Genomic DNA, 26,242 nt, shown 5'->3' on the forward strand with positions numbered 1-26,242 from the left:
TACAAATCTACCTTTGTACCGTTAACTCAGAATGTGTTTGACAGAGAGTTTAAGAGAATTCTAGTTAGAGCTGGTTTGGATCCCAGATGTTATTCATTGCATAGTGGCCGTCGCGGAGGTGCGTCATTTGCCTTCCACGCAGGTGTACCAGTTGATCTTATTCGTATTCAAGGTGACTGGAAGTCAGATGCTTATTTACTATACCTGAAGGTTCCGTTGGAAAAACGTTTAGAACTCTGTGCTAGGATGGTGCATCAGATCCGCACAACTTACTAGTAGCTATATTGTGTTTAATGTTGATTGCAATGTTGTTTTAAGTTGGTTGTGGTATGGGGGAGGTTATTTTGTTTGTTTCTTTCGTTGTGGGTCATTTTCTTTTCTTTTGCAGTTTGGCCTTCTTATTTTGGCGTTTTGTTTTGGAAAGCAATTAAACTTTCCCATTTCAGGCCACTCCTGCTTGTTCTATCTTGATTGTTAGATAATTTGGGAAAAATTGTCCGCATGAAAATTTTTCGTAATTAGAAACAACTAAAAGATTTCGTTCGGCCCACAAACCACGTGACCGCTCCCCCCGTGACCTTCGAACTTTCTCAGTTTGTTCTGTTTTTGGGGGAGACGGTTCATGTTTTCGGTCCGCTCCGCTTGAATTTCGACCCACCACCTCCCCATCACCACCTTAGCTATAGTGATAGTATATATACTGGTACGAGGTTAACTGTGGATAAGTTTGATATATGGTTACTAGTACTTGAATGTTCCTTGAACTTACTGAATGGCGTTTTGTTTTGGAAAGCAATTAAACTTTCCCATTTCAGGCCACTCCTGCTTGTTCTATCTTGATTGTTAGATAATTAGAGATTTTTCATGAAGTAGTAATGAACTTCAGACTGTTCAGTGACTTTTTGACAACCTTTGGTACTAAATCATCATTTGCCTAAAACAACCCCACAGGTTCAGGCCACGAGAAGCTTAAAAAACTCCCTTTTTTACAAGTTTGTTGCACACAAAAATCTACATTAAGGAAATAGCTTTTATCACTTCATTACTTTGGCAGAGTATTATGTACATTCATTGCCAGTAAAAACATTATCACAGCTTAATGATCTACCTTTTATAGGAGTCTGCATCACGTAAAAACTATCCTCAAACTATAATGATCATTACAATACATAAATGAGGTGATTTGGAGAAACATTACGAATGGAAATGATGCAAAGAATGCTTTACTGGTTAGTAGTAATCCATACGCCACGATCGTTGGGTAGTTTTGCGCAGACATAAATTTTTAACAGGCATGACGAATAATAGCGTTTCTTGCTCATTCCAAATGAGAGTAATAAAAATAGTCTTACTAATGACTGACTTATGTCCATAGATACCACAGTAGTCTGCGATCCGCGTCAAATAAAATCCTGTAAGTTGTTACTGTGACTTTATTCTATAGTTATAAAACAACAGCCATACAACAAATTTTAGAATGCATTTTATAATCAGCAGTCTCATAATCATGGTAATATTTTAATGTTAATGAAACCAACTACAGTAATTACAGGTACTTTTAATAGAAGTTATCAATATGAATCTTTGCAATTCAACCGTTCGTAGTGAAAGATTTTTATTTGTGGCAATGGACAATATACAACAAGCATGTATGTGTTAAACTAACACAAAGACAAGGTATGTGTTAAACTAACACAAAGACAAATACATGTACATTGAAAACATTTATCAAACATGAACACAATCAGTGGCATGATAAAGTAAACAGTGAACATTTTTGTAAACACAAAAACTACAAACAAAACATTAATTCTGTAGACTGCACAATTACAAGTATGTGTTACATGAACAAGGAGACAAAAACGCTGATTATGAAACATGGAACAAGCAGTGGCATAATGATTTAGTAAGCAGTGAACATCAAAACAAGCATAGCTGCGGTTACTAACAAATAACATTTTATTTGCATTTAATAATTCTTTCAATTGGGATATACACGTAAGTGCAAAATAAATACTGTAATCTGATTTTCTTATTTCACGAGTAGATACATTCATAGTCAAGTTTTCCTTGAAGTTCCTTCCCTTGACTTGACTTTATTGGGATCCACATGTAGCATACATGACTGTACAAGACAGTAGCTATTCTTCCTGCCTTTATGATGTCTACTTGCTGTATTTTCACCTTGAAAATGAAATTGGTGTGGCGTTGGTTATTGAGGACAGGATAGCGTTGTCTTTTTGAATGGTGTATTGTACTTACATGTTGTATACTGTACAGTATTGAATTTCCTACGGTTTATAAATTAAATACTACCCGTGATGACAAATACACCAGCCTTATACCTCAATTTATCAGGTTTTCATGGCTGTCCTTTCTCTTTCAGGCGTATTGATCAGGTTAAGTTGTATTGATCACGAGAGCGTGGCAGGGATCGGGTTAGCAAATGGTTGGCAATCCTAAGCCTTAGCGTCAGGCTTAACGGGTATCGACAACGTACCTACTGCTAAAAGGTGGCTGCCACTTCAATTTGGTATAGCATCCAGAGGTTACTGATTCTTGATTCTGGACCAAGTCTAGATTTTGGAGTTCGAATCCCGGCTGTGTTGTTCACCTGACTTGCGTGCTTATGGACAGGGTTGCAGTCCATAGGCAGGACATTAAGCTGTGATCCACTGTTGATTGTACTTGATTGTGGAAAATAAACCCATAAATACCATCTCTCTCTCTCTCTCTGGACCAGTGGAAGAGTAGCTCTTCAGTGAGCTAAACTGGATCGAGATCACTTTGTTAATTCTTTCAGTTTAAATTCGGCTCCACACACAAAAGTATGAGGAAGTGGTTAACACCAAATGATCAGCCCTGACACTTGTTCCACAATACTTATTATGGAATGAATTTGCTCAGTGTAAGGCAAGTTTGGGTTACTGGAATAGCATATTTCCCCCTAAGTCAGAATCATCAAATGAATGTCTGAGACAAGCTCAACTGCCTGAGGGTGACTCTCCAGATATCAACCAATAAAATAGCTTTTCAAGGTGACACGATCAGGTTTTGAAACTTTCAACCAATGGAAACAGGTCTAAAGGTAATATGATCAGGCTTTAGAACTTTCAACCAATGGAAACAGGTCTTAATATCACATGACTGGGCATTGCATCATGCGACCAATGACAACAGGTTAATGCAACTTTTAACCAATAGAAACAGGTCTAAAGGTCACATGACTGGACATTGCATCATGTAACCAATAACAGGTCAATGCAGCTTTGAAAACAGGTGTAAAGATCACATGATGGTTATTGTGGCAAAGATGGTGATGATAATGGTGTTTTGCATCTCTCGACCAATGAAAACAGGTCACATGACAATCACCCACCAATCAGTGTGGCTTGATCATGCCGAGGTTGTGTAGGATGGAGCGGAGGTTGAGTGCCAGGAACTCCTGCTGAGGATCACAGGTGCGGTACGTCTCCTGCAGCATGTTTCCTATGGTGAACACCTCAAAGTACTTCTTATTGGCTCTGTAGGGGGGAAACATGGACAAAAGGCAGTCAGTCGTTTTGTCTTCAAGTTTGTTTTATATTATAATGAGAACTAGGAACTCTTTGCTGAGAATTCAACAGTACTGTTGAACCCCCCCAAATTTGATGACCTGATATCCTCAGTGAGTTTTATGACTTTAGAATATTTTCAAACAGATAGCCCTGCAGTTCCAGAGCAAGCCGCTAGGGGGCCTAAACTCACGTCACTTCTTCCCAGCACAAGAGCTACATTGTACCTACCATCCATATCTCATCACCCTAGCATGTTTAGATCATGAGATATCAAAGTCGGAAGTTCAGCTGCAGTACCATAACAAGCCACTAGGGATCCAAAATGTAATAATTTTGAGGTCTCATCAAGACCTACCCACTTACCAAGTATCAAAACAATCCATTTAACTTAAGCTTTCTCGAGTTATCGTGTCCACAGACACACACGAACGCCTCTGACAACATAACCTTCTCGGCGAAGGTAACTAAGCTGGCCTGTGGAGGATGGTAACCAGGCTATGGTACCACGTCAGCATAATGCACTGCATCTGTGTGAAACCCAGATTTTGCACAGGTTCTGTTAGCTGTTTGGTCAACTTTGCATCAGAATTTTGCCAGTTGCAAAAAATCTTTTCTGACACAACATTTGACAACTATGTCATCCTTAAAATACATGTACATGTACGCGAGCATGGCCATACAAAAGTGCTATGCACAATACATGCCGGGTTTTTGCACAGGTGCAGTACGTTCTGACGGCGCACTGGCTATGGTGTGATTGGAACAAAAACACAACCTGTGGTGTAGCGGCCCTCTTAGCTATCAAAAGAGCGTTACGCTTCGCGTCATTAGAGAGTGACCTGCTTTGACCTTTGCTTTTACCCTTAGATGTTGAGCTTCGAATGGGAACATATTGATCAAACTAAATCAATGTTGCTAGAGTATACATGAAAATCACTTCAAGATGCTTATTAGTTGTTACCTAATTATTCCAATGCACAAACTTACTTTGAACATAAAAATACCAAAATTATCCATTTTTTCTTTTTATTCTGCTTTTTAGTGAAGGGGACAGAGTGATTCACAACAAGATGACTGGACATTACATGAGGACAAAGGAGTCAGCAGCTACAGAGAAAGGAATCGATACTGGATGGAGTGTTATGGACAGTCCTTATCTTGTCTAATAGACAGTTAACAGTTTACTCAGAAAAGGAACTTGCAGGCCTGAACCTGCCAAAACCCATACCTCATTTCAATCATTCATTTATTCATCCATCTATTCATGATCCATCTAAATATTCATTCATTCCAGTAAAAAACTGTAACATTATTGAATTTAGAAAACAGTTATAACTGTTGTACGCATATAATTAACCCAGTTGTTGTGTGTTTCTCAAATTGGCCTGTCTCCATTTTGATAATCACACTAATGAGCAATGTAACACTGCTTATTGATAAATGGGGCATGTGTTAATTCTTTGATGGATGTCCTTAATTTTTCTTGTTAATCGTAGCCCTGACCAACCAGAGGGACATTTACTTTGTTTCCTGCTGTTACCAATCTCATTTAAAGTTTCTTCTTTCTTTCTTCTGAAAGATTTTTTCTAAAACTTTTTTCCTAAAACTAATGATTGAATGTGACAAGAACCAGCAAAAACAAAGTATACTTAAATTTGTGACTGGTCCGCTGTTTAATGCTTCCTGATATTTTTTTCTGCAGAAGGTTAAAACTTTTTTCACTGCTTAATGACCATTTGAGTTTATCTAATAAAGGAACAGCGAAAACAAACTATACTTTTGTCAAAGGTTTACTTTCTGTAATTTCTCCTGAATATTTTACTTCAGGAAGCCTAAGACTTTTTTCACTGCTTTAATGGTCATTTGAACTTGTCTAAAGAACCACGGATCACAAGCTATGCTTTTGTCAAAGGTCCACAGTACTAGTCTGGACTCTATTTCTTCTTCCTGCATGAATATTTTATTTCTGACAGCTTCAAAACTTAATTATCAAGTTAATATTTCTACTTCTGCAAGTTAAAAACTTTTCCCACTGCTTAATGCTCATTTGAGCTTGTCTAATAAAGAACCAACGAAAACAAACTATACATCTGTCAAAGGTCAGCAGTCCCATTTTCTTCTTCTGAAACACTGCGGCGCAATTGATCACGTTGTCACGGCCTAACGACCGCCTCGAAATGAAAGCTTATCAAACTTCCAATGATCCAGTGCCGAGTCTGGGTAATTGACTGATTCCTCACTGGCTATTGTCCGCGGCGACTCCGCTCAGCCTTCCGTCTTCCTCTATTTCCAATTCCGGGGGTGAGGCGGGTCAGGTAGATTCATTTCTCCCGCACCACGCAGCTAATCCTAGTAATTATGCCATCCATTTCTGACAGTTTCCAATTAGCGCATGACATTAGGCGCAACTTACCGCTTCCCTCTCTTTCTCTCTCTGATCAACAGTGTAATTTTCCTTTTGCCCTTTCGGATTGCTGAATGCAATCATTGGTTACAGGATAAATCTGCCTTGATTTGTAGATCAGAAAAGAAAGTGTCCTTAGTCAGAATGTAAAACTGAACTCAGGACGTTTGCTTGAATTAGTTGTAAACTTTATTAACAAGGCCAGTTTGGACTTTCAATAGTTATCTGGAAAAACAGTATGTACATGACAAGCTAACAGAAAAGTGTGAAACATAATGTTTTAACTTAGTCATAACATGACTAAGTTATCAGAAGCCTATAGATCAATATAAATATATGTTTGGTTGAAATGTTGTTAACAAGGACAGTGTGGACTTTCAATGATTTATCTGGAAAAAAATGTCTATGGAAAGCTAACAGAAAAGTGTGAAACATAACATTTTGACTGCCTGAATTCATGTGATCATATAAAGGCATATCATATCATCATTAAGTTGTCAGAAGCCTATAGATCAATATAAATGAACATATGAAGAGCACTGTGACCTAGTTTGAGCCTGAAAGCCTGTTCTTTTGTCAGCCTTGTCAGCTGGGAAGTCAAATGTTTCAATCCTTGGCCCCGGTATTTTCTAGACTTGATTTGTGATCAAATGCTATTTCAGGGCGACAAGACAAAAATATTCTGAATGAGGCATTTTGCCTCTCAATACACTCTGCGATAGGGATGATTCAATACATTGTAAAAATGACCAATTTTACTTCCCTGAAATCAGTTAGGGTGCCTTTAAGTGTAGAGAATACCATTAAGTACCAAAATGGACAAATATTCAAGAGATGACACAGTTTTTTTCTCAACTGTGAAAAGTTTGCTTTAACCTTTCAGAAGGCTAGTTAGGAGAATTCTGAACTTATCAATTTTCTAATTAGTTTTTGACACTAATGAGGTTGATCCATGAGTCCCTAATGTTAGCTTTTCTACTGCCTGCTACTGTGTTCTAGTACTTGATTAGGTGTCCTGAAATTACTTGTTAATTAGGTGTCATAAAATACTAGAGCACAGTGCTTTAAACACCCCTAGTGTATTCAGCTGAAAACTCATCACAAGTTAATGAATCGCAAGTGGCAAGAGTTCAACTTCCTTAGATCCTTTTTACATGCGGGCAAAAACCTGAAGTACAAAAACTGCGTAATACGCATGTGAGCATACGTTAACTCTGTATGTCAAATTTTCCTGTCACTGTGTAAGTCGGACTTTGACGTACTACTACTACTACAATAGGAACGTACTTTCAGATGGTACTTCAGCCTTCAAGGTAATGTACAATTTGAACATATGCTCTTGATGTACGTCTTGTATGCTCAAGTGCATTTGAAGTGTTCATATGTAAGACAATTCACAGGTCACTTAACAAATTTCACAAATAAAGAAAAAACTGTTTTTAATGTTTTATTAAGTATTTTGTTGTCTTTTAAATCATACTTCAACACCTTGCATCATATGCCAACTAAGACCTAAAAACATTATCTTATTGGTGAAGACAAAAATAAATATTAGAAGAAAAATGTATACTTACTTGATCTTGGAGAGTTTTTGTAGGATGATGCTGAGTTTCTCCAATACTTTCATGTCCAGGTTGGGAGTTCTGAGTAGCAGGGCACAGGCTCGGAACCAGGACTCATTACTGCAGCTGTCCAGGAACCTGGGTAACATCGCTACGGGGAAAATACAAACACAAGTACACATGTAAATAACATTTAATGTTCGTTTGTTTTGTTTGCTTATTGTAAGGTCTTAGCAGTAGAGCACAGGTCTCATTACTCCAACTACACGTATTAATTTTACTTGTTTGTTTGCTTGTTTGTTTATTGGAAGTTCTCAGCAGCAGAGCAACCAGCTGTCATTATTTTTTATTGCAACTGTCCAGGAATCTGGGTAACATCACTATGGGTAGAGATTAAAAAAAGCTGATGCATTGTAACATCTAACATTGGCTTCTTCGTTGGTTAGTTGATAGGACACAAACTTGATTTTATGGATGGCATCCTCTGGACTTAAAAGCCAACCTGAAAATTCTACATGTAACTACAAAAAGTCCTCAATCTAAAAACAGGCCAACAGTGACAAGGTGTGATGATGATAGAGTGATGAGAACTGAAATGTTAGAGGTAACCAGGTGACTTTGATGCGATGTAATTGATGACACCTGACTTATAGTTGGGCAGAACTTGAATGCAGCCGTGGCTTCTAATAAGAAAGGCAGGCTACGACCCTGACCGGTGTCTGCGCTGTAAATACCAAGAGGGAACGTAGGCTTATATTGTCCACCATGTCAGACTTCATAAAGTCATTGGATAATGGACTATACTCAGAGCTTGTACTTGCAGCAAAGTCATCAGTAATTGTATAAGGAAATATGATTTTTTTTGCAGTACTTTAATTCATATTGTGGTTTTCGCAGTCACTTCTGTACTGCAAACTTATTACTGCAAACAAATAATTTGCCGCCTTTTTTGCTGACCTGCCGCCACCGTGAATGTATAGTTCTGCAAATATGTCCATTTTTCTCAGACCGAGAACTTTTGCTAACGCGAACATAAAGTGCATTACAGTACCCTCTTATACAAAACAAATTTTCTCTCTCCCTACTGCTGAACTAAAATCTAAATAGACTAAATAAACTAAATAGAATGGCTACTTTTGCCTATAATCATTATATTTTGATGACTGAAGATATTGTCTACAGACTTTGAACTAGAGATTGACTATCTAAGGCTTACATGTAGGGTTTATAAATATACCAGTAACTTTCTAGTTGAAGCTTAAAAGGCATGTATAAAATATACATGTACACTGTGGGATGGTGTCCAAGAGCCTTCCAAAATGAGGAAAAACAGACGACTTACGAGCCAAAATTCCTCGCGAACGGATCCAGAAATCGTCCTCAGGAAAGGCCTTGAAACGTCAAGAAAGTTTCCTTCAACACCTGAAAGTTTACTCTAACGAGAATTACGACAAGCACCTCGGCAGCCTTGTCAAATCATCTAAACTACAACATGATGAATTTTCGCTCCACACTGAGCCCCACACACGAGGGCAGGGGAGGCAAAATGAATCATGCCTGACAAAAAACAAGTGTACCACTCGGAGGGGTCGCAGCCCGGACCTTTCACAAATGCCAAGTGACAACAGAACTTTATCAGTGCTTGGCATGTAATTTCTAGATGATGGGACAATATGACGGCCTGCATTTTTCCAGGCAAGCCGGGGCAAACCTGCTGACCTTTAAAAGGGTACATTTCCAGTGGACCTTTTTGTTCGGTAAATGTTATGAAAGCTGCCACTTATGCTCACACAAGTTTTTCAGTCAGTTTCAACAAGAAAGAAGAAGTCTTACAAACTCTGAACACTTTTAAGCAAGAGTTTGGACCAGCAGTACATGTAGGTATTCATGCTCAAAACTTAAACATCCTTTGACAACATTGTACAACAAAAAAACTTAAGTGAGTTTGTATACACCTGTTTTAAGAAGGAAGAGACAACTAAACAATAGATTTAATGATAGTATAGCCCTATATGTTAGACTGTTTTGTAAACGATAGATATTAGTGTAGCATAGCTTTAGTTGTTTTGTTTCTCTGACTGTTTGTGAAAGCTACAAGAGAGTAGTAATGATTCTTAATGTACTAAAGGTTTCATGTGAAACTACTGCATTTAGCCCACATGGGCAAGAACTTGCAAATAAATATCATTCATTCATTCATTCATTGTTACAAAAGCCCATTGAAAATCAGCAATTTCCTCATTTGAACTACTGGTAATGGAACAAAACTGCCTTTTGTAGATTGAAAAGAAAGCTGAAAGACAGAGAGAGTCAAGCCTATCAAATTGACCATTTAGAACTTAAGCACAGGTCATTGCATCTACAGCAATTTGAAAGGTGTATTTATAAACATTAACATACATGTACTTTAGAGTACTGTAGCACTTCACGGAGTCAATACAAGATTGACTTCTCACTTTTCAATGCAAGAGAAGGTACATATTAAACAGATGAGTTTTGATAATCAACAGTATAAATTTCTCTGTGTACTTTATGATACTTCTAACCCCTCTTCATTGAATCTTAAGAAAAAATGACATCCCATTGTTTGCAAGTTAGGAAAGACAGTGCCGGTAGAACAGGTGGAAAGCCTCATCCCTGCGAAGCATGTCCAGTTTCTGTGTCAGACACCAGTAATCATGCAGGAACAGGAAGTACTCAGGAAGTAACACACTTCATCACTTCATCCTGACTACAACAGGGTCGTAAATCCTGACAGTCTGCAAATGCTCCGGGCAGGAGGAGGAATGTGGTCTGTGAGTTGGACTGTCTGTCTTCAACGTACAAACAAGATGAATCTGTGAGGGCTAGTTTGTTGGTCTTTGAATTCTACACCTTTTTGTGAGTTTCTACATGTATGACTGTCTCAAGTGCTGTTGGACACTTTCTTTCTTTTTACAATGCAATTTCAGGGTGGCAAAACTTGACTTTCAAAGTCAATTTTCTGGTCATTCTTTTAAAAGGGTAAGCATAGCACACTGATGGAAAACAGTTGCTCCTTAATAAAGTTATTCAATATCGTAGGCTTGTTCTACTTATTTATGGAGCTTATTTATTTGGTGGCTATTTTAAACACTTGAAGTATGAATGATGATGAAAATATGTTAAGAAATAATGGCAAATGTGAATATCAGACAGATTTTCTCATCCAGAATATTTTTATTTTGCCACCCTGAAATTGCATTGGATGCCTTTATCGGATGTGACCAGTTCTAGGCACTAAACTAAGTTCAGGTTACTGGTACTGCATCTCTTCTAAGTAAGAAACATCTGATATGCTTGAGACAAGCTCTGCTCACAAGTTGGAAACCGTGTTTATTTTGTTTTCTGATGCTTAATTATGTCCCAAGGGCCTTTGTCTCATATATCCTACATGTTTGTTTCCAATGTTGCAGATGGATAAATCATTTAGTCTAAAACAATCACACTGTCAACACCATAGGACAAAATTCAGATGATCATGCTTTTTCACATCCGATGTGAGGAGTAATAGATAAGTTACTGACAGTTTACAATGGAATCAAAATCCTGCCTACCTGACTCAGTTGACAACTGGAGAAGGATGTCCACTGCACTTCCCATTAGAGCCTGTAGGGGGAGCAAAACAACAGAGTCAATTTGAGTCCGAAACACGAAGGAGGTTATACTGTATGGAGGAAACACATAATGTACTGTAAAGTCTCCCAATGTAACAAATATGACTTCTTTATAATCTACAAACATTTTAGTTCTTTCACTGAAAAAAATGAGAAACTATTCATCCAGTAGAACAAAACGACTGTTACATTCAGTGTAGTAGAGACAATGGTGGACTGCATTCAGTAGATCTTAGGTAGTGACATCCCAAATGTTTTGGGATGGCAACGTAAAAAAGAAGACATCACAATTTAGCACTTAAGAGACCCTTCTCCTGTCGATTTTGTAGAAAAAACAATTTTTTATTCAGGTGTGCACCATGAATTTCTAATACAAAAAAAAATTATTTCGCACATAAGACTCATATTGCAAATTCTGTAGAAAAAAAAATTCCTGTTACAAAATTACAAACCCCCCATCACTTGTCAGCTTAACTTGTCTAGCTTTATGGCCAGGATGACATTTCCACTGCTGCTGGCCCCCTAACCCTGGTTCAGCTGATTTAAAACTCTTGATTGGAAAGAAATGGACATAGTTATGGAAACAATTTAGCAATGTGTCACAGCAGACCTGTGGGCTCAGGGTGGCTTTGTAATGGACAGCCTGACATTTCGCCGGAGAAGGGGGTAATTCCGAGGTAGAATTACTGAAACAGGCTTGACCATGTCCTGTCATTAATTTTCCACATACCTAGCAGGCTCAATCACTGATGATAACCATTGTTGCATGTCAGATTTCCAGTCGGTGGAGTTAAAATTACTCATTAGCTCAGGTTTTATTGCATTTTTTTATATGATTTTTTTTTATATCACAGAAACCAGATTTTGTGGATGACAGTTGAGGGATGTTTATGTGTACATTTAGACCAGAAAATTAAATTGCAAACTTTGCTCCTTTTAAATTGCAGGCATGTGTAGAAAGATGCTATTGCCAAGTCAGAAGTGGCTAGACAACGTACATATCTAGAGGCAACAAGATACGAGTAGGAAAGAGATATAAACTAATTTCAAGCCTTTGGTTTAGAACCTTTATCAATGCATACAATACAATTGCATTTCACATTTGACCACAAACTACATTCACAATAAGATTGATATTCTTGAGAGACTGGGCAATGATAACATTTGAGTAATCATAAAAATGGAAGATCGAGTTATTTTTTCATAATATTTCATTGACTAATGGTAGACATTATTCATAATCATCCCATGCATGAATGCAACACCTGGATCATTTATTTATAAAAAGTCCATCCCACAAAAGGTGAGAAAACAGGACTGTATGGCTGAGGGCAGAGTTTTATTAATGGTGTGACATTTCATATCCTAGTGCCACCCAGGACATGGAGGGGAGGGCAGAATCACAGAGAAGAAAAAATTAAAAAACTGAATCGGTTTCAGCATCAAATTGTTTCACAATTCCTCAAACGGATTCAATCTTTGCAATGTGAACACTCCAATTTGATTCAAATTTCTCCAAAACGATTCCAAAATTATCCCCTCGAGGAGGTACAACAATGTACAGTTGTACATGTACATATAAATTATAGTTCAAGATGTTTTGGTTTGAATCAATTTGGCTCGAAACTGCAAGTGTGAACACAAAGATGGCGGACTCTAGTCACAACTCTTCAATCTGTTTCTTGAGTGTTGCTTGAGTAACTGTAAAATTTCTTGTGTATCTCATTACACGGATGTCTAACCTGCGTCGACGTAAAAGAAAACACAGCTACGTTACGTTTAAAAAGCTTAAAAGTCTGGTATCTAAGGGCAATTGTTAATCCATCAGATTATGACTTTACAGCCGTGGAGTGATTTGATGACAGAAGTCCAATTTTCCGGCCGTTAACAGTTCTCCGGCCAGCGGCAGTTTCATGCACTCCTGTGCAGCTTTCATTTACAAACCTGGCTGTAACAATCGCTTTATTATCTACAACTTGGGCGGTAACACTGACACTAGAGATGAGGACAGGACAAGTTATTTCATTGGTTCTTGGGTGTTCCAAAGTAAAACTGAGGTAAAAACCTGAATTTGACTATTCTGTACTCAACCAGGGCTTGAAATACCACCTGCATATGAAGGTTAGTGCAGGTTGAATTAAACCTGTAATGTCTACGTGCACATAGGCTGCACCAGTCCATGTACTGGGTTGATATACATGTATACACTGTCAGACTACGTTCGACTTTCATTTGCTGTAATGACTGTCACCACTTGTGAAGTATATTATTAACATAAATATTAGCGATGATTTCTGAACAGTTTAGTATGATCCATGCTTCCTAAATTTTGAGTGGTACAGTTAAAACTTGTCTGGTGTGGGTAATTTTTTTCAATGCAGTTATACAGAAAAAAGGATTTTGAGCCCTGTTGCCTCTTAAGAAACTGTACAAACTGTACCGGTATGTATAGATTTTCTCTCAGGCTCAACTTAAAGTTCAACTTTGTCAAGAGGCTTTCCAACACAGATTAACTTTCGTGTTTAACTTAGTATTTATAATAGATGAACTGCCTGAAAATACATCTATTCAAGGTTTATATGGTGACACATGACCCAGCTTACAGGTAACCTTCAGAATGCTAAAGTACATGTATCCGTTTGGCACCAGTTCTGGTCTTAATAATAATAATTGTTTATTGATTGATCAGTAAGTACAATCGCTAGCACGTGGCAGCGCAACTAAAAAAAGTAGCTCTGAATTGCATGCTAGTGTTTAAAAACAGAGAGACAAATATTGCACAGTTACGAGTAACAAATAGACAATGGTCTTAGGCAGCAGGGAGAGGGTTAAAGAAATCAAACCTCGATAATTTATTGACAATTTTCCTTACAGTTTTCCAGATTGATTAAGTTTGCATGCGTGGATTTGACCAGCATCAAATATTTCCTTGATGAATTACTCGCCTGACTTGCTTTACGATCGCACGAAAAGTCGATTTGTACCTCTGACCGTTTATAGACTATAAAACACCAGCTCTTTAGTGAAACATTAGCTAGATTAACGGCTACTTTAGTAGGAAAACACTGTCGGAGTAGTCCACAGGCCTCAGGTGTAATGCTGATGATCAATACTTCATTAGAGGTGGCAAGGTGGTCTTGTGGTTAGGGTTGTCGACTTAGAATCTAGAGGTTTGGGGTTCGAATCCCTGGCAGGCCCCAGTGTTGCGCCCTTGAGAAAGGCACTTTACACTTATTTCCTACACTTATTTCCTCACTCGACTTGGCTGAAAATGAGTACATAGCTTTGGTTTGGGACACCCTCTCAGATAGGATCATGTAAAACTGGAGGCCCTGTGGTCCTCAGGTTTTGTTCTCACTATGTTTTTCCAAGTAAACATATCAAATCTGAGAACCAATGAATTATGGCCTATAACTGCAGATAGAGGAAAATCTTATAATTAATAAGACTAACGTAACTATATTTTTCTAATGTCTGCGGACCAACAAATAACACTGATGTGGCCAGAAACTTGTATAACTTCCTTACGTGCCATGCCCAGTATTGATAACACTGCAGACAGAGGAAATCCTATAATTGATAACCTCCAAATAAAACCGTCATGATGGGAGAGACGGGAGATTCCTGGATCACACCTCCATCAAGCCCACGGCCATCCCCGCGCTGGAACGATCTCACTAAGGTCCCGGCTCCTCCAGCGGTGAAAAGTGGCTGCAATTAGCCTCGACTTCTATATCCCTGCTATGTCTTACCCCAAGCAATCGGCTAACAGATCTCAAATCTATCAACGGGATTATCTGTAAGCCTTACTTTGGGTAACGGAAGATTCATTCGGTGGTATTACTTACAAGAACTATTTCAGGATACATGAATATAAGAAAACTTTTGTTTGCAAATTGTACATGGTAGGCCACCCCAATTTATTTCCTTGGTTCTCGGATATTTTAAGGTGAAAATATAGCAAGCAGACATCACAAAAGTAGAGGGCAGGGAGAAAAAACTTGACTTCACTCCATAAAACTGAGCCTGAGGCATCAACCATTGGTCCTTGGGCTTTGTTTTCATTATGTTTTTCTACTTGAGTATATATCTAAAAAAAAATCTTAGAACCAACAAATTAACTTGTTGTAGCCTTAATTATCTTCAATTCCTGCAGGTTAGACTTATTTCAATGATAGGAAGGGGAGTTGTAATGTACTTGTACATGGTTCTTGTGTTAGGCAGGCTTGGGGTTGACAATTTTCCACAGGCAGATACAACATCTAAGAAATCAGACTTAACCCCTGGCTTCTGAGGAACATTTCCTTTCCCATCAGAGAAACTAAGTGAAGAAAGCATTAAAAGTTTAAGACATCAATGGCAGCCTCCTAGGGGTGTTCTGAATATCGACTTGAAGAAAGTTGAGTTTACTGCTGCTTTAATAGTACTGTAGCATTACAGAGAAAATTTTATGTTTCAAAATTTCTGTTTTTTTTTGTCATTTATTAATTTGTTTCAGACTTATATAAAATTACAATATGATCCGTGGAAAACTAAAGTACCATTTGTAATATTTCTATATTAATAGAAATCATAGATTACTTTTCAAAACATTTTCATTCTACAAGCATGCCCCTGGCTCTTTCATCATCCTTTGAAAACAAATATCGTAAAGAAATGATTCTACTGATTACCCTTCCAACTTACCACACAAAACTGTTAAACAGACTTGTAGCTATACCATGACCACAGTTACACGTATCTTTAGGCCTCCATCAGAAAAATAATTCCAAAGATTAACCTGTAACATTGTGAAATGCAATTCCGGCTCCCTTGTCGAAAGGAAACAGAAAAGGGATTAAGGTCTCCTGCAAGTGTTGTTGAACAGCAATAATTTGTACTTGCCGGGGGTAGAAACCGACTGATTTACAAGCGGTTGGAGGTGAGCCCTGTACAGAATGGATAGAAATAAATCCAGTGATTTACAACTTCTGGAATGAAACAGCCCTCGCAGGAAAGAAGGGGGAACGCCAGACAACTGGAGCGCGGATGTGTTAACTGAAAAACCCTCCAGAAAGCGAAAAGTCAATTTACAACAAGCAAAGCTCATAATTCCTCCTTCTCCAGGCATGAGGAGGAAATATGTCCCACAGGTACCATGTGAAACCGGGCGTTGAAAACTAAGAAAATGGAAATGATTGTGTCTTAAAGTCTTCCCAAAATTCTTAAGGCTACGTCTAAGTACAATGTACTAGTTCTTCAAATCGTAGAGTAACAATATTAGGAGACCATGTCTTTTCAGGGTGGATTCAAAACAAATTTTGATTTAACAAAAAAAGTGTTTTGATAGTAGTTCCCAAATCTGTAATGTAAGTTCATGATTGTGTATTGACATCTTATACATTTATATTCCTGATGTTATACATAGGCCAGAAGGCTGTGGACTAGAGTTTTTCAGACCAAAAGTTTGTTGCCAACCAACTGATTGTGTGTGTTCATATCCACTTTGATTATTGCCCCCATATTTACTGCCATAGGGGATATGGACACAGTTTAGTCTATCAAACCCTTATAACATTACAGAATGCTTTAATCATGAACCTAAGGATTTTGATAGACTCATCTGTGCGTGTATATCTGGCAACCCCTAAAGCAGTGGACATTTTCACACAGAAGCTAATCAAGCTGGATTTAGTCCCACACGTTTTATCTGTTGTTTGGCATTGACCTTGTGGTCTGAATAGCACCAACTCTACATCCCTCCAGCTTACATGTACATGTATGGACTATAATATAGCAGGGATCAAAATGATTTTCTTCTACATACGGATACAAAATACTACCTGCATCAGCTGTACAAAAATGTATAATACCTTTATCAGTGTGTTATAAAATTTTTATAAAGCATGGACCAAATTGGAAGCTGTGAAAGTCTTGAATACGAATTTTGAACTCTGTCATATACAGAAATATTTTTCTTTAAATCATGTACATGTACTTCTACATGTATACAATGTATTCAGTGCAGGTTGGATACTGGTAAGACATCAGAAATACATTCTGTACATGTACATTTTGTACCTGCACAGCTCAAATTTCCTGTACTGACCTGTATATAATTATGCAGGTGGTATTTCAAGCCCTGTATGTCACATGTATACCATATGACCATACCATTGCATCCCCTACAGCAAAAAATCTTCATGTGTACTCATACTACTCAACCTAATCAAGGAGGATTTCCTATCTGTTGCATGGTTATAACCTAATGGTCTGTGATGACCAAGTTCACAGCCTCTGGCCAATGTCATTTATGGTCTATGTCTGGCCTGTATCATCTGACCACGGCAAATGGACCAGATTTGTGAATGTTTGACTGTGAACATATAACCTCCCCTAAGGCAATGGGGTGTGATACCAAAACTAATCAAGCTACATGTAGATTTAGGCCTGAGCATAGTATACATTGTGCTCTCTATAGCCCCTCCTGGCCTATCTGTTATATCATGACTAAATGACCAAATGGAGAAAAGTTGCAAATGTTTAAGTCTACGAGTATTTCTGGCTTCCCTTATCACAATGAAAGCCTTATACCCATTGAAGGTAATCAACATAGATTTTGGCCTTAGCACAATCTTTTCTCTTATTATATTATGCTCTGAGAGTCTGACTCCAGAACACCTCACCCCCGGCTATTATGTTACTAGTTACATGTCAAATGTACGTGTAAATGTTAGACTACTTTTTCTGTCCTCCCTTACGGCAATGAGAGCTTCATGATCATACAGGAGTTGATCTGGGTAGATTTAAAGTTTTTGAACCTTAGTGAATAATCTAGAGTTTGGCAAAGACCTTATGGTCTATGACTCTGTGCAGTCCACCAGCCTACATTGTATGATTACAAACAAGATGTGTGAATGAGCAAATAGAAGGTTGAACAGCTTTTTGATTTATCATCATAGACTGGACAATCCATTATAAAACGCTGTTCTTCAATCTCATTAGGGCAGAATGGACAAAACGTTTGGTCCCAGGAATTTTACTCTCTTTAAAATTAATGTTCTGTAACTGTTTACCTTGTTTCCACCTTTGATGAAGGGAAGGATGACCTGCACACCCTGGTAGTGGAGAAACAGCTCTTTGCACTGGAAGGGACAAAAACAGACTTTTAACAAGAAGGCAAGCAGAGACAGCAGACTTCACCCATACTGATTTGCAATCCTTCACACAGAGTAATCTAACAACCTTGATTTTCAGAAATCAACAATGTTCAAATTAGCTTTCTGGGTCAAGTTTTTGTCTTAGATTTTATTACTTGTTGCTTGCATAATGACTCTAATATGCACACTCCACACACACACACAAGTGCACATGCACACACATGCGTACACACACACACACACGCTTACACACACACAGTGTCACACACACACACAAATGCACACAACATGTACACACAAACACAATTATGTACATGGGCTAGATTAACTTTTAACTAACTAGCTAACTCTCTTTTCTTCTTGTGAATATATCAAACTTACTTTCTCCAGTCTGAGGTCATTCCTCAGCACATCAAACACTTGGGCCAGGTAGTCAACTGTGGAAAAGACATTCAGAAAGAACTCAGCAGTGTGACAGAGCCCTCTAGTAAAATTCTTTGGTATTGCAGCTGTATTCCAACACTTAGGACGTACAGTACACGTATCAACCCACCTTGCAGCAGTGTTTTGAGTATGATGAGTGCAGACAACAGTCGGACCTGTAGGTTGCTACTCTTGAAGTAGACTCCCGTACGCGGTTTCCCCCCGCGAGGAGAATGGACAGTTCCGCCCGGGCTCTTCTCGCCCTCTGTGAAGCGGACCACGGTGGGTCTGTACAGTTCCTCGCCCAGGCGCCGGTACGTGGCCGATAATAACACATGCTGGAGAAGAAAGGAAAAGTTAATATCCTATAGAATACAATTGGGGATACAATGTACATTTTTATATACACGTATGGGACAGTGAACCCACCTGTTTGTCAGATTGTTGTAAGTTGAACATTGCCCAGAACACAAACTGTAGACAAGGCAGGTGCAGTTTGGTGTGACCTGTGGACACCTGGTGCAGCAGCTCACTCAGGTGTGGCAGCACCTGCGCAGGTGAGATATGAAAGGTGATGCACATGAAAGAGAATGTAAGAACATGGCAGAGTAATAAACAGCCATGCCTAGAATTTTGGGCTACATCTAACCATTGCAAGAACAAGGTGAATATACTAAGTTGCAAATTGGACTCAGGGCCCAATCTAATCTATCTAAGCATGGATTAATGTACCTGAATGTTCCAAGTCACATTGTAACCAGCTCAATCTCAAACCACCCCCAAAAGGCAGAGCAAGTCTGAGGCATGTGACTTAGCTGAATCCAACTTGCTAGGATTACAGATGAGCTAGGGCCATAGAGAGTGATTTATTGTCCTGTATGAGCACTATGACTCACCTTGATACACCTGTCCTGTATGAGTTCAGGTGCAGGTAGACTGATGAGTGGAGTGGACCTGCCGTCTGACTGTTGCTGCTGCTGCAGATTGGCTTCACAAACCCAGTCTAACAGCACAGCTAATATCTCCAACAGACCACTGGGCTGAAAAATGCCAACCAAAATACATATTTATGTTCACCCTTGAAGAAGGATAACGTATTGTTTTTGATCTGTTTCTTTTTTTCCGTTCCAAAAAAATAAGGTTAATGACCTGGACCAGATGGCTGTCACCATGGTAACTGGTGCTGTAGCAGAAACCCTGTGATGTTGGGTTACATTATGTAGCAAGTGGCAGGACAGAGTTTGGGGGGCTGATTACCATATATGAATGTGATTGAGTAAGAATAAACAGATTTAATACTTTGTTACGCTAGACTGTTCTTTGATCAAAATTTAAACTTTGCCTGGCATACCTTAGGTTTGGCTACGGCTGACTCAGTGCCCTTGCTGGGTGGTTCCTTCACAGGTTTTGCTGGTTTGGTGTCTGCTGGCTGGGGAGGTGGGATGTTCTCTACTCCCTTCTGTCTCTCAGCAAACTGATGCTTCCTCTGTAAACACATAGAACATTACAGGGGACTTTCTTGTATCTTTTTGGCTTCCTTTTATTGTATGAGAGGTAAGTATTCAACAGGAAAACAAGTTTGACAAGCAAGCAAATGCATTCTGGACCTTGATTGGACCTTGAAGTTGGGTCCTTGATTTTCGTTTCATTTATCCAGTGACTACATACCATCACATTTTTCAAAGTGTCCTGCAGACTTACATGATCAATCCCAGGACTGCCAATGTAAAACATGTAAGTTTTTTGGGGAAAAAAATATGTTTTCAGTGGAACCTACCTGTAGGTTCACCACTCTTCTCTCTAGACTGCTGGCCTGGGCCTCTAGCTTCTTCTTTGACTCTTGAGATTCTGTTAGCTAGGAACAAAGATCAAATCATTGCAGAGAAAAGTGTGGAAAATACTCTTAAAATTTTTACTTTTAACTGTACTTGGTAAGCCTTAAACTCACCATTCTTGAACACCTCCATAGCCATAGCAGAGAAACTGTATTTTTTTCTACCTGTTTTCTGAGTTGGTCGTTAGCCTGTTTCATGACTTCAAACGAGTGCTGAAGTCTCTTGTTCTCCTTTGTTCTCTCCTTCAAGGCCTCCTCCCACTGTCCCAACTCTCTCTTATGTTTCTGTAAACAGGGATGGGAACATCATCTGTTATTAATAAAATGGGAATAGATGTCTACCCAGTGTTGCTTACTGCAAATCTAGTCTTCTATTGATTCTGACAAGAAATAGTAACTGTTGTATATCATGTATGGAATGCAAAGGTTTAACCTTCTCCCACTGAACATTAATGCTTTAAGTTAACCAAATGTCTACTTCAATACTTTACCCAAGTACTTACATGTTGCATGATGGCCCAGTGTTTGTTCAGGTCTCCATGTTGTTCCTCTATCTCATCCAGAGCTCTCTCCCTCTCAAGTACCAGCAGTTCTCTCCTACCCAGCTCCTCCTGACGCTCATGGAGTAAGGCATTCTCCTCCTGGGGGGAAATAAGGGGGCAAGGTGGTCTTGTGGTTAGGGTTGTTGATACAGTTCTAATCCCTGGCAGGCCCAAGTGTTGTGTCCTTGGAAAAGACACTTTACATTTATTTCCTCACTCAACTAAGGTGAAAATGAGTATCTTGCTTTAGTTAGGGTCATACTCTCAGATGGGATGTAAAGCCGGAGATCCAGCATTTGAGGAGAGCCACACCTCAAGCATGTCAAAGATCCCACCACACTTATCGAAAAGAGTAGGAGTCCATCTCCATGTGAGTGGTTCAAACCTTGTACAGTCTGGACTTATACAGCTTGTATTTCCTGTACAAAACTGGACAGGTGTGTAACACCTAACAGCACTTTACTAGTTATGCAAAACAAACAAACAAACAAACAGACCTGCAGTTTGTTGTTGATGGACACCAGCTCCTTGTAGATCTTCTTGACATTCCCTGGTGAAGTCCTGTCTTCTCTTCTCCTGGCCGAGTGTTTCCGGTGGAACCTCCGGACACTCAGAGGGTCAAAATCCTCGTCATTCTGACTGGACAGACTGGACCTCAGGGTGGGGATGGTCAGGGACTCTGTGGGCATGAACGTCTCCTCTTCCTCTAGTACAGTAGGGTCTGCAAATACAAGGATGGAACAATGCACCAGTTATAACTAATATGTTTACCATTGGAGAATGAAATTGAAAACATATTGTTTTTGCTCTGTTTCTACTTCTCCAAACCAATATGGTCAATGACCTGGACCATACTGCTGTCACCATAGTAACTGGTACTGTAGCTGTGGTGTTGGATGTAGCAAGGAGCAGGACAGAGTTGGAAAGGCTGGTAACCGTATATACATGTTTATGTGTGTTTGAATGTATTTGAATAAGAATAAACAGAGCAGTAGTTTGTTGGGCTAGACCATGTTAAGGTAAACGTGATGAATTTTGCATAACACATTTGAAACTATAGACAGAATGTTATCAGTTAAAAATATTCGAATATGACCAAAAGACGTTTTGCTGAAGTGCACTGCTTATTACAGATTTCGTGCAGACACAGTATGTTCTGCCGACGAGCTTCCCTACTAGACCAAGTATAGTCAAAGTACAGAGCCATACAGCATCTCTCACCCTGGCTATAATCTCCATCAGTACCCTGGTAGTCCCCATGTCTGTCAGGTTCCTCCATACTCTCAGACAGGTCCAGCTTGTTACTGCTGATCTTGATAATCTCATAAAGGTCCTTCAGGGCTCTGTTGTAGTATTTCCTCTCACTGCTGGTCAGACCCTCTGGGGAGAATCTGGACTTTGATCTCCTGGGTGACCTGTTGCTTCGCTGCGTATCAGAAAGACCTGTGTGTGTGGACATGGATGAGAGAAAGGTCTGGAAATTATACTACAAGTACTGACTTACAGCAACAGAAGAATCATCCCCTGGTTAGAGATTACTAGTAGTTTCTCACCATCCAAAAGAATGCAACAAGGATGGTCAATGTTTTAGTTGACATAATATAGACAGTCATGCAAATTATTTGAAGACATATGCAAATTATTGGTAGGCAAATCACCCAACTGTCACCTTTTTGCCAACCACTCACTGGCCGTGAAATCATGGTAATCGCACAATAGAGCTGGACTTTATTATTCAAACTTTTAACAAAGAAATAAATAATGAAAAAAAAATCAGATATTTGAGAAAATCTTTGGTCTCTTACATACACTTCAATAAACAATCAATGAATCAATCAAATAAATCAGAATATCTGCCTACCCTGGCTCCTTGAGCTGCTGGGTGCTGATGACAGAACATCACCAAACAGTCTGGCCGATGTCTTTCTTTTCTCCTGGGTTGGGCAAAAGTGTAAGTAACGTTAACTTAGTTTCAAGAACAGTCTTGAAGAGCTGAATATTCTAAGATCTCGTGTTCCTAAATGCGCACTCAAACATATTCAACCTTTTGTATGAGCATAATTATCATAACAGTGACCCTTGGATCATGATTAAGGGTCATCAAACTTCAATGTTACGTTTATGACGCGTTCTGAAAAACACCGAACTTCTTTGTTGATGGAGCGAAAAGTCAAGATGAACGATCGTCATTTACCGCGTATAAACCCTACCTTCCTCCTCTTGGTCTCTGCTACCGACTCCGCATATATGTCTGACTCTTCAGAACTCGCCATCTGTCGCCCATCGGCTTGGAGATCGCAGAAAATGAAGGAAAAATCAACCAAACAGCTGATCGACCTGTCACTTTCTAACACGCTACCGCCATTTTGAATTTCGAGCGAGAAGTGAAATCTCGTTTGTAAACCACGTGATCAAAATCAAAATCATTCTTTTCATCAATATTATAGAAAAAGCAGCTACAGTTTTGCATATAAATTTTTCTATTTTGTCAATTTTGATATGATTTTACCAAATTTAGCGTATATGCTAGGCTACAAATGAAGAAAAACTTCTCCTCTCGCCGTATCTCGCGAGATGATATTACCAGAGATGAAGCCGAAATGGCTGCCGCCTGATCATAGTCGGAAGCTGGTCGCGATTGTTTTTATCGTCTTCCTGGTGATGTTTGCGATACGCCGGGGCCTGTACCACAGCCTGCACTTCAAGCACAGACTCGTACACCCAGGTAGATACGTTTGTAGTCTCTAAACGCCGGTCAAAAGTTGTTTTATGAGATATTGATGACTGCAGTTTTCATTTTTGTCGTCTGTAACTTGTTGACGTCTAACGTTAGAAAGGGGGCGGGGCAGTTATGTTCATGTATTTTTCCGCTAAATCGAAACGCAAATTCATCCAAAATCTTTTCTATGGTTTCTTGTACCTCCCATTCCTAATGTGTATTAGCACTATCGCTTGACATATGACTACTGAGTCATGTCAAAAATGCTATTCGAATCAGTGCCATTTCTGCAACTTTCTTGAACTTGCAATTGAAGGCTCAGCTCTAGAGTGCATTCATACTAAAGGCATATTATTACATTTTGATCAACAAGCTTCAGTATAGTGATACAAAGTTTGACCAAACAACCAATGATTTCGTGCAGGCACACTGTGTTCTGCCAACATGCTAGGGTGCCTTGAATTTCCCCTGTACAATAAATCTATACATACAACTTTAGCACCTGTCTTCTCTTTCACGACCAGTGGAAGATTAGCTCTTCAGAGAATGTCTTCCCTCTTTTCTTCAGGAGTCCTAAGCATGAGCACAGATCACAGAGGAGACCTGCTGGAGATGGTACGGTCCATCGTACCTCCCCTCGCCTACGACCGGCACAAGGGGCAGGCTGGGAGAGTGGGGGTGGTCGGGGGGTGTCAGGAGTAAGTTAACATCATGCTTAGTATAGTTCCACTTACATAATTAAAACAGTAGCAGGTGAATTTTCCTGTTATAGTGAACTTGTATTGTGCATAGTTTTCATCTTTTGTGTCATGACCAGTGGATTGTTAGGTTTTTAGTTTAGCCAAACTAGTTTAAAAAGATAAGCTTTTACTGGTACAAGATTCTAATGATGACTATTCCCATTTTTCATCTCATTGTTGGTCTCTCGTATTAAATGGAAGGGTCTCTATTTTCCACAGGTATACAGGTGCTCCTTACTTTGCTGGGATTGCTGCACTGAAGTCTGTAAGTTTGATATTCACATCAGCGTAAATCATCCTTACTAATATTATCTTCTTGATACACGTTTATGGTAATTCAAGTATTTGTCTGATTTCTCCAAATGAGGGCATAAAACTTAAAATGAAGGAATGAAAGTAGAGTTGTTTTGTCATGTTTCCAAGGGAGCAGACCTGGCCCATGTCTTCTGTACCAGTGATGCTGCGACTGTCATCAAGTCCTACAGTCCTGAGTTAATCGTCCATCCACTTCTGTGAGTATCTACTATTACAAACTAGATATAGGTGTGTGGATTGAACTGAATTGGTATATGTGTATAGCTTTTGTCCACATCATAAGAAGTAAAAATAAAACTATCATACAAGAAGCAAAAAGAAGTGCTCAAATAGAACTGAATTCTTACTATTGTTGCAGTGATCATAAATGTATTTGATATACTATTAAACTCAGTGTGAGTTTGGAACAGTACATTGTAGCATGGGGAGGGAGATGGAGTGAAATATGCTGTATTTGCTCATGGACAAATGCCCGCCTTTCTACTAGTGTGGTTGATCTGTATCTGCAGAGACAAGCAGACTGGTGTTGCTGAGATGTCCACCTGGATGGAGAGACTACACACCCTGGTGGTGGGACCTGGGATGGGCAGGGAGCAGCATATCATGGACAATGTCAAGGTTAGTCAGGCCATACAAATTCACTTTGCTGGTTCTCAATTTTGTTTTAAGTGTAAAGGTAGTCCTGTAGCCATTTTGATGCCATAGGGGCAGTTGGTTGCTGAACCACTGTATCTAGGGCCCAGAATTGCAAGGCCCCAACCCTCTCCCTCTACTGCCTTTTGTAGATCAGGTACCCATTTTCCACCTGGGTAGTGTGAGGAAAGTTGTGTAAAGGGCCTTTTCCAAGGACACAAGGAATGCCAGGGATCAAACCAAATCCTCAAGCGCATTTAACGCTACACTAAATGTATTGAACTTGAAAAATACTGAAAATGGAGTTTGAAAACCAGGTTTATGGAATTGACATACAGTTATATTCAAGTTTTCTAACATGCCCTCTATTTTTAACATTGATGTAACAAACGCTTCTGCCATCTTTAGTTCTTACATGTAATATACTTTCCTTTTTTTTATTTCAGGGAGTCATTGCAAAAGCTCGCCAACTGTCCATTCCTGTGGTCATTGATGCAGTAAGTACTGTCCTTCTCTTTAGGATCGTGCTACTGGCTACTTGAAAAAGCATCATGCTTCATCTCAGTTTAGGATGACAAAACAACAGCATGTTGAGAATTGATGGCATTGAAGCGCCACCTATCATATTGCTGTAGTATGGCAGGACCTGCTAGCTCCAGATGGCATAATCAGCACCAAGGACAGTACCAGACTTGGTCAATCACAGATTTTGAAGCTATGTTGATAATTGGTGGAATAG

The 26,242-nt window shown here is 39.2% G+C and overlaps 2 protein-coding genes across 5 annotated transcripts in view; one reads left to right on the forward strand and one right to left on the reverse strand.

Moving 5' to 3' along the window:
• Positions 1-23,476, reverse strand: part of LOC109468024 (coiled-coil domain-containing protein 138-like) — a 56,420-nt gene extending 32,944 nt beyond the window's left edge. For 2 of the 3 annotated variants that reach the window (XM_019766232.1, XM_019766233.1), the window contains exons 1-16: positions 23,307-23,476; positions 22,958-23,030; positions 22,318-22,539; positions 21,594-21,817; positions 21,058-21,195; positions 20,720-20,839; positions 20,498-20,575; positions 20,072-20,206; positions 19,617-19,760; positions 19,150-19,269; positions 18,851-19,058; positions 18,679-18,734; positions 18,214-18,282; positions 11,099-11,150; positions 7,536-7,674; positions 3,380-3,524 (exon numbers count right to left, since the gene is read on the reverse strand). In XM_019766232.1, coding sequence (XP_019621791.1) covers positions 3,383-3,524; positions 7,536-7,674; positions 11,099-11,150; positions 18,214-18,282; positions 18,679-18,734; positions 18,851-19,058; positions 19,150-19,269; positions 19,617-19,760; positions 20,072-20,206; positions 20,498-20,575; positions 20,720-20,839; positions 21,058-21,195; positions 21,594-21,817; positions 22,318-22,539; positions 22,958-23,030; positions 23,307-23,369 — 1,983 coding nt within the window. In that variant the 5' untranslated portion in view covers positions 23,370-23,476 and the 3' untranslated portion in view covers positions 3,380-3,382. Of the gene's footprint in view, positions 1-3,276; positions 3,525-7,535; positions 7,675-11,098; positions 11,151-18,213; positions 18,283-18,678; positions 18,735-18,850; positions 19,059-19,149; positions 19,270-19,616; positions 19,761-20,071; positions 20,207-20,497; positions 20,576-20,719; positions 20,840-21,057; positions 21,196-21,593; positions 21,818-22,317; positions 22,540-22,957; positions 23,031-23,306 lie in introns of those variants that run through there. The other variant, XM_019766231.1, reaches the window with a different exon arrangement.
• Positions 23,477-23,678: 202 nt separating this feature from the next.
• Positions 23,679-26,242, forward strand: part of LOC109468036 (ATP-dependent (S)-NAD(P)H-hydrate dehydratase-like) — a 58,339-nt gene continuing 55,775 nt past the window's right edge. For both annotated transcript variants that reach the window (XM_019766255.1, XM_019766256.1), the window contains exons 1-6: positions 23,679-23,821; positions 24,384-24,513; positions 24,775-24,820; positions 24,979-25,067; positions 25,380-25,488; positions 25,950-26,000. In XM_019766255.1, the coding sequence (XP_019621814.1) occupies positions 23,686-23,821; positions 24,384-24,513; positions 24,775-24,820; positions 24,979-25,067; positions 25,380-25,488; positions 25,950-26,000 (561 nt within the window). In that variant the 5' untranslated portion in view covers positions 23,679-23,685. The remainder of the gene's footprint in view (positions 23,822-24,383; positions 24,514-24,774; positions 24,821-24,978; positions 25,068-25,379; positions 25,489-25,949; positions 26,001-26,242) is intronic.

The sequence above is a fragment of the Branchiostoma belcheri genome, unplaced genomic scaffold, assembly GCF_001625305.1.
Source record: "Branchiostoma belcheri isolate BF01 breed outbred unplaced genomic scaffold, Haploidv18h27 scaffold19, whole genome shotgun sequence".
In the NCBI taxonomy this organism is placed as follows: Eukaryota; Metazoa; Chordata; class Leptocardii; order Amphioxiformes; family Branchiostomatidae; genus Branchiostoma; species Branchiostoma belcheri.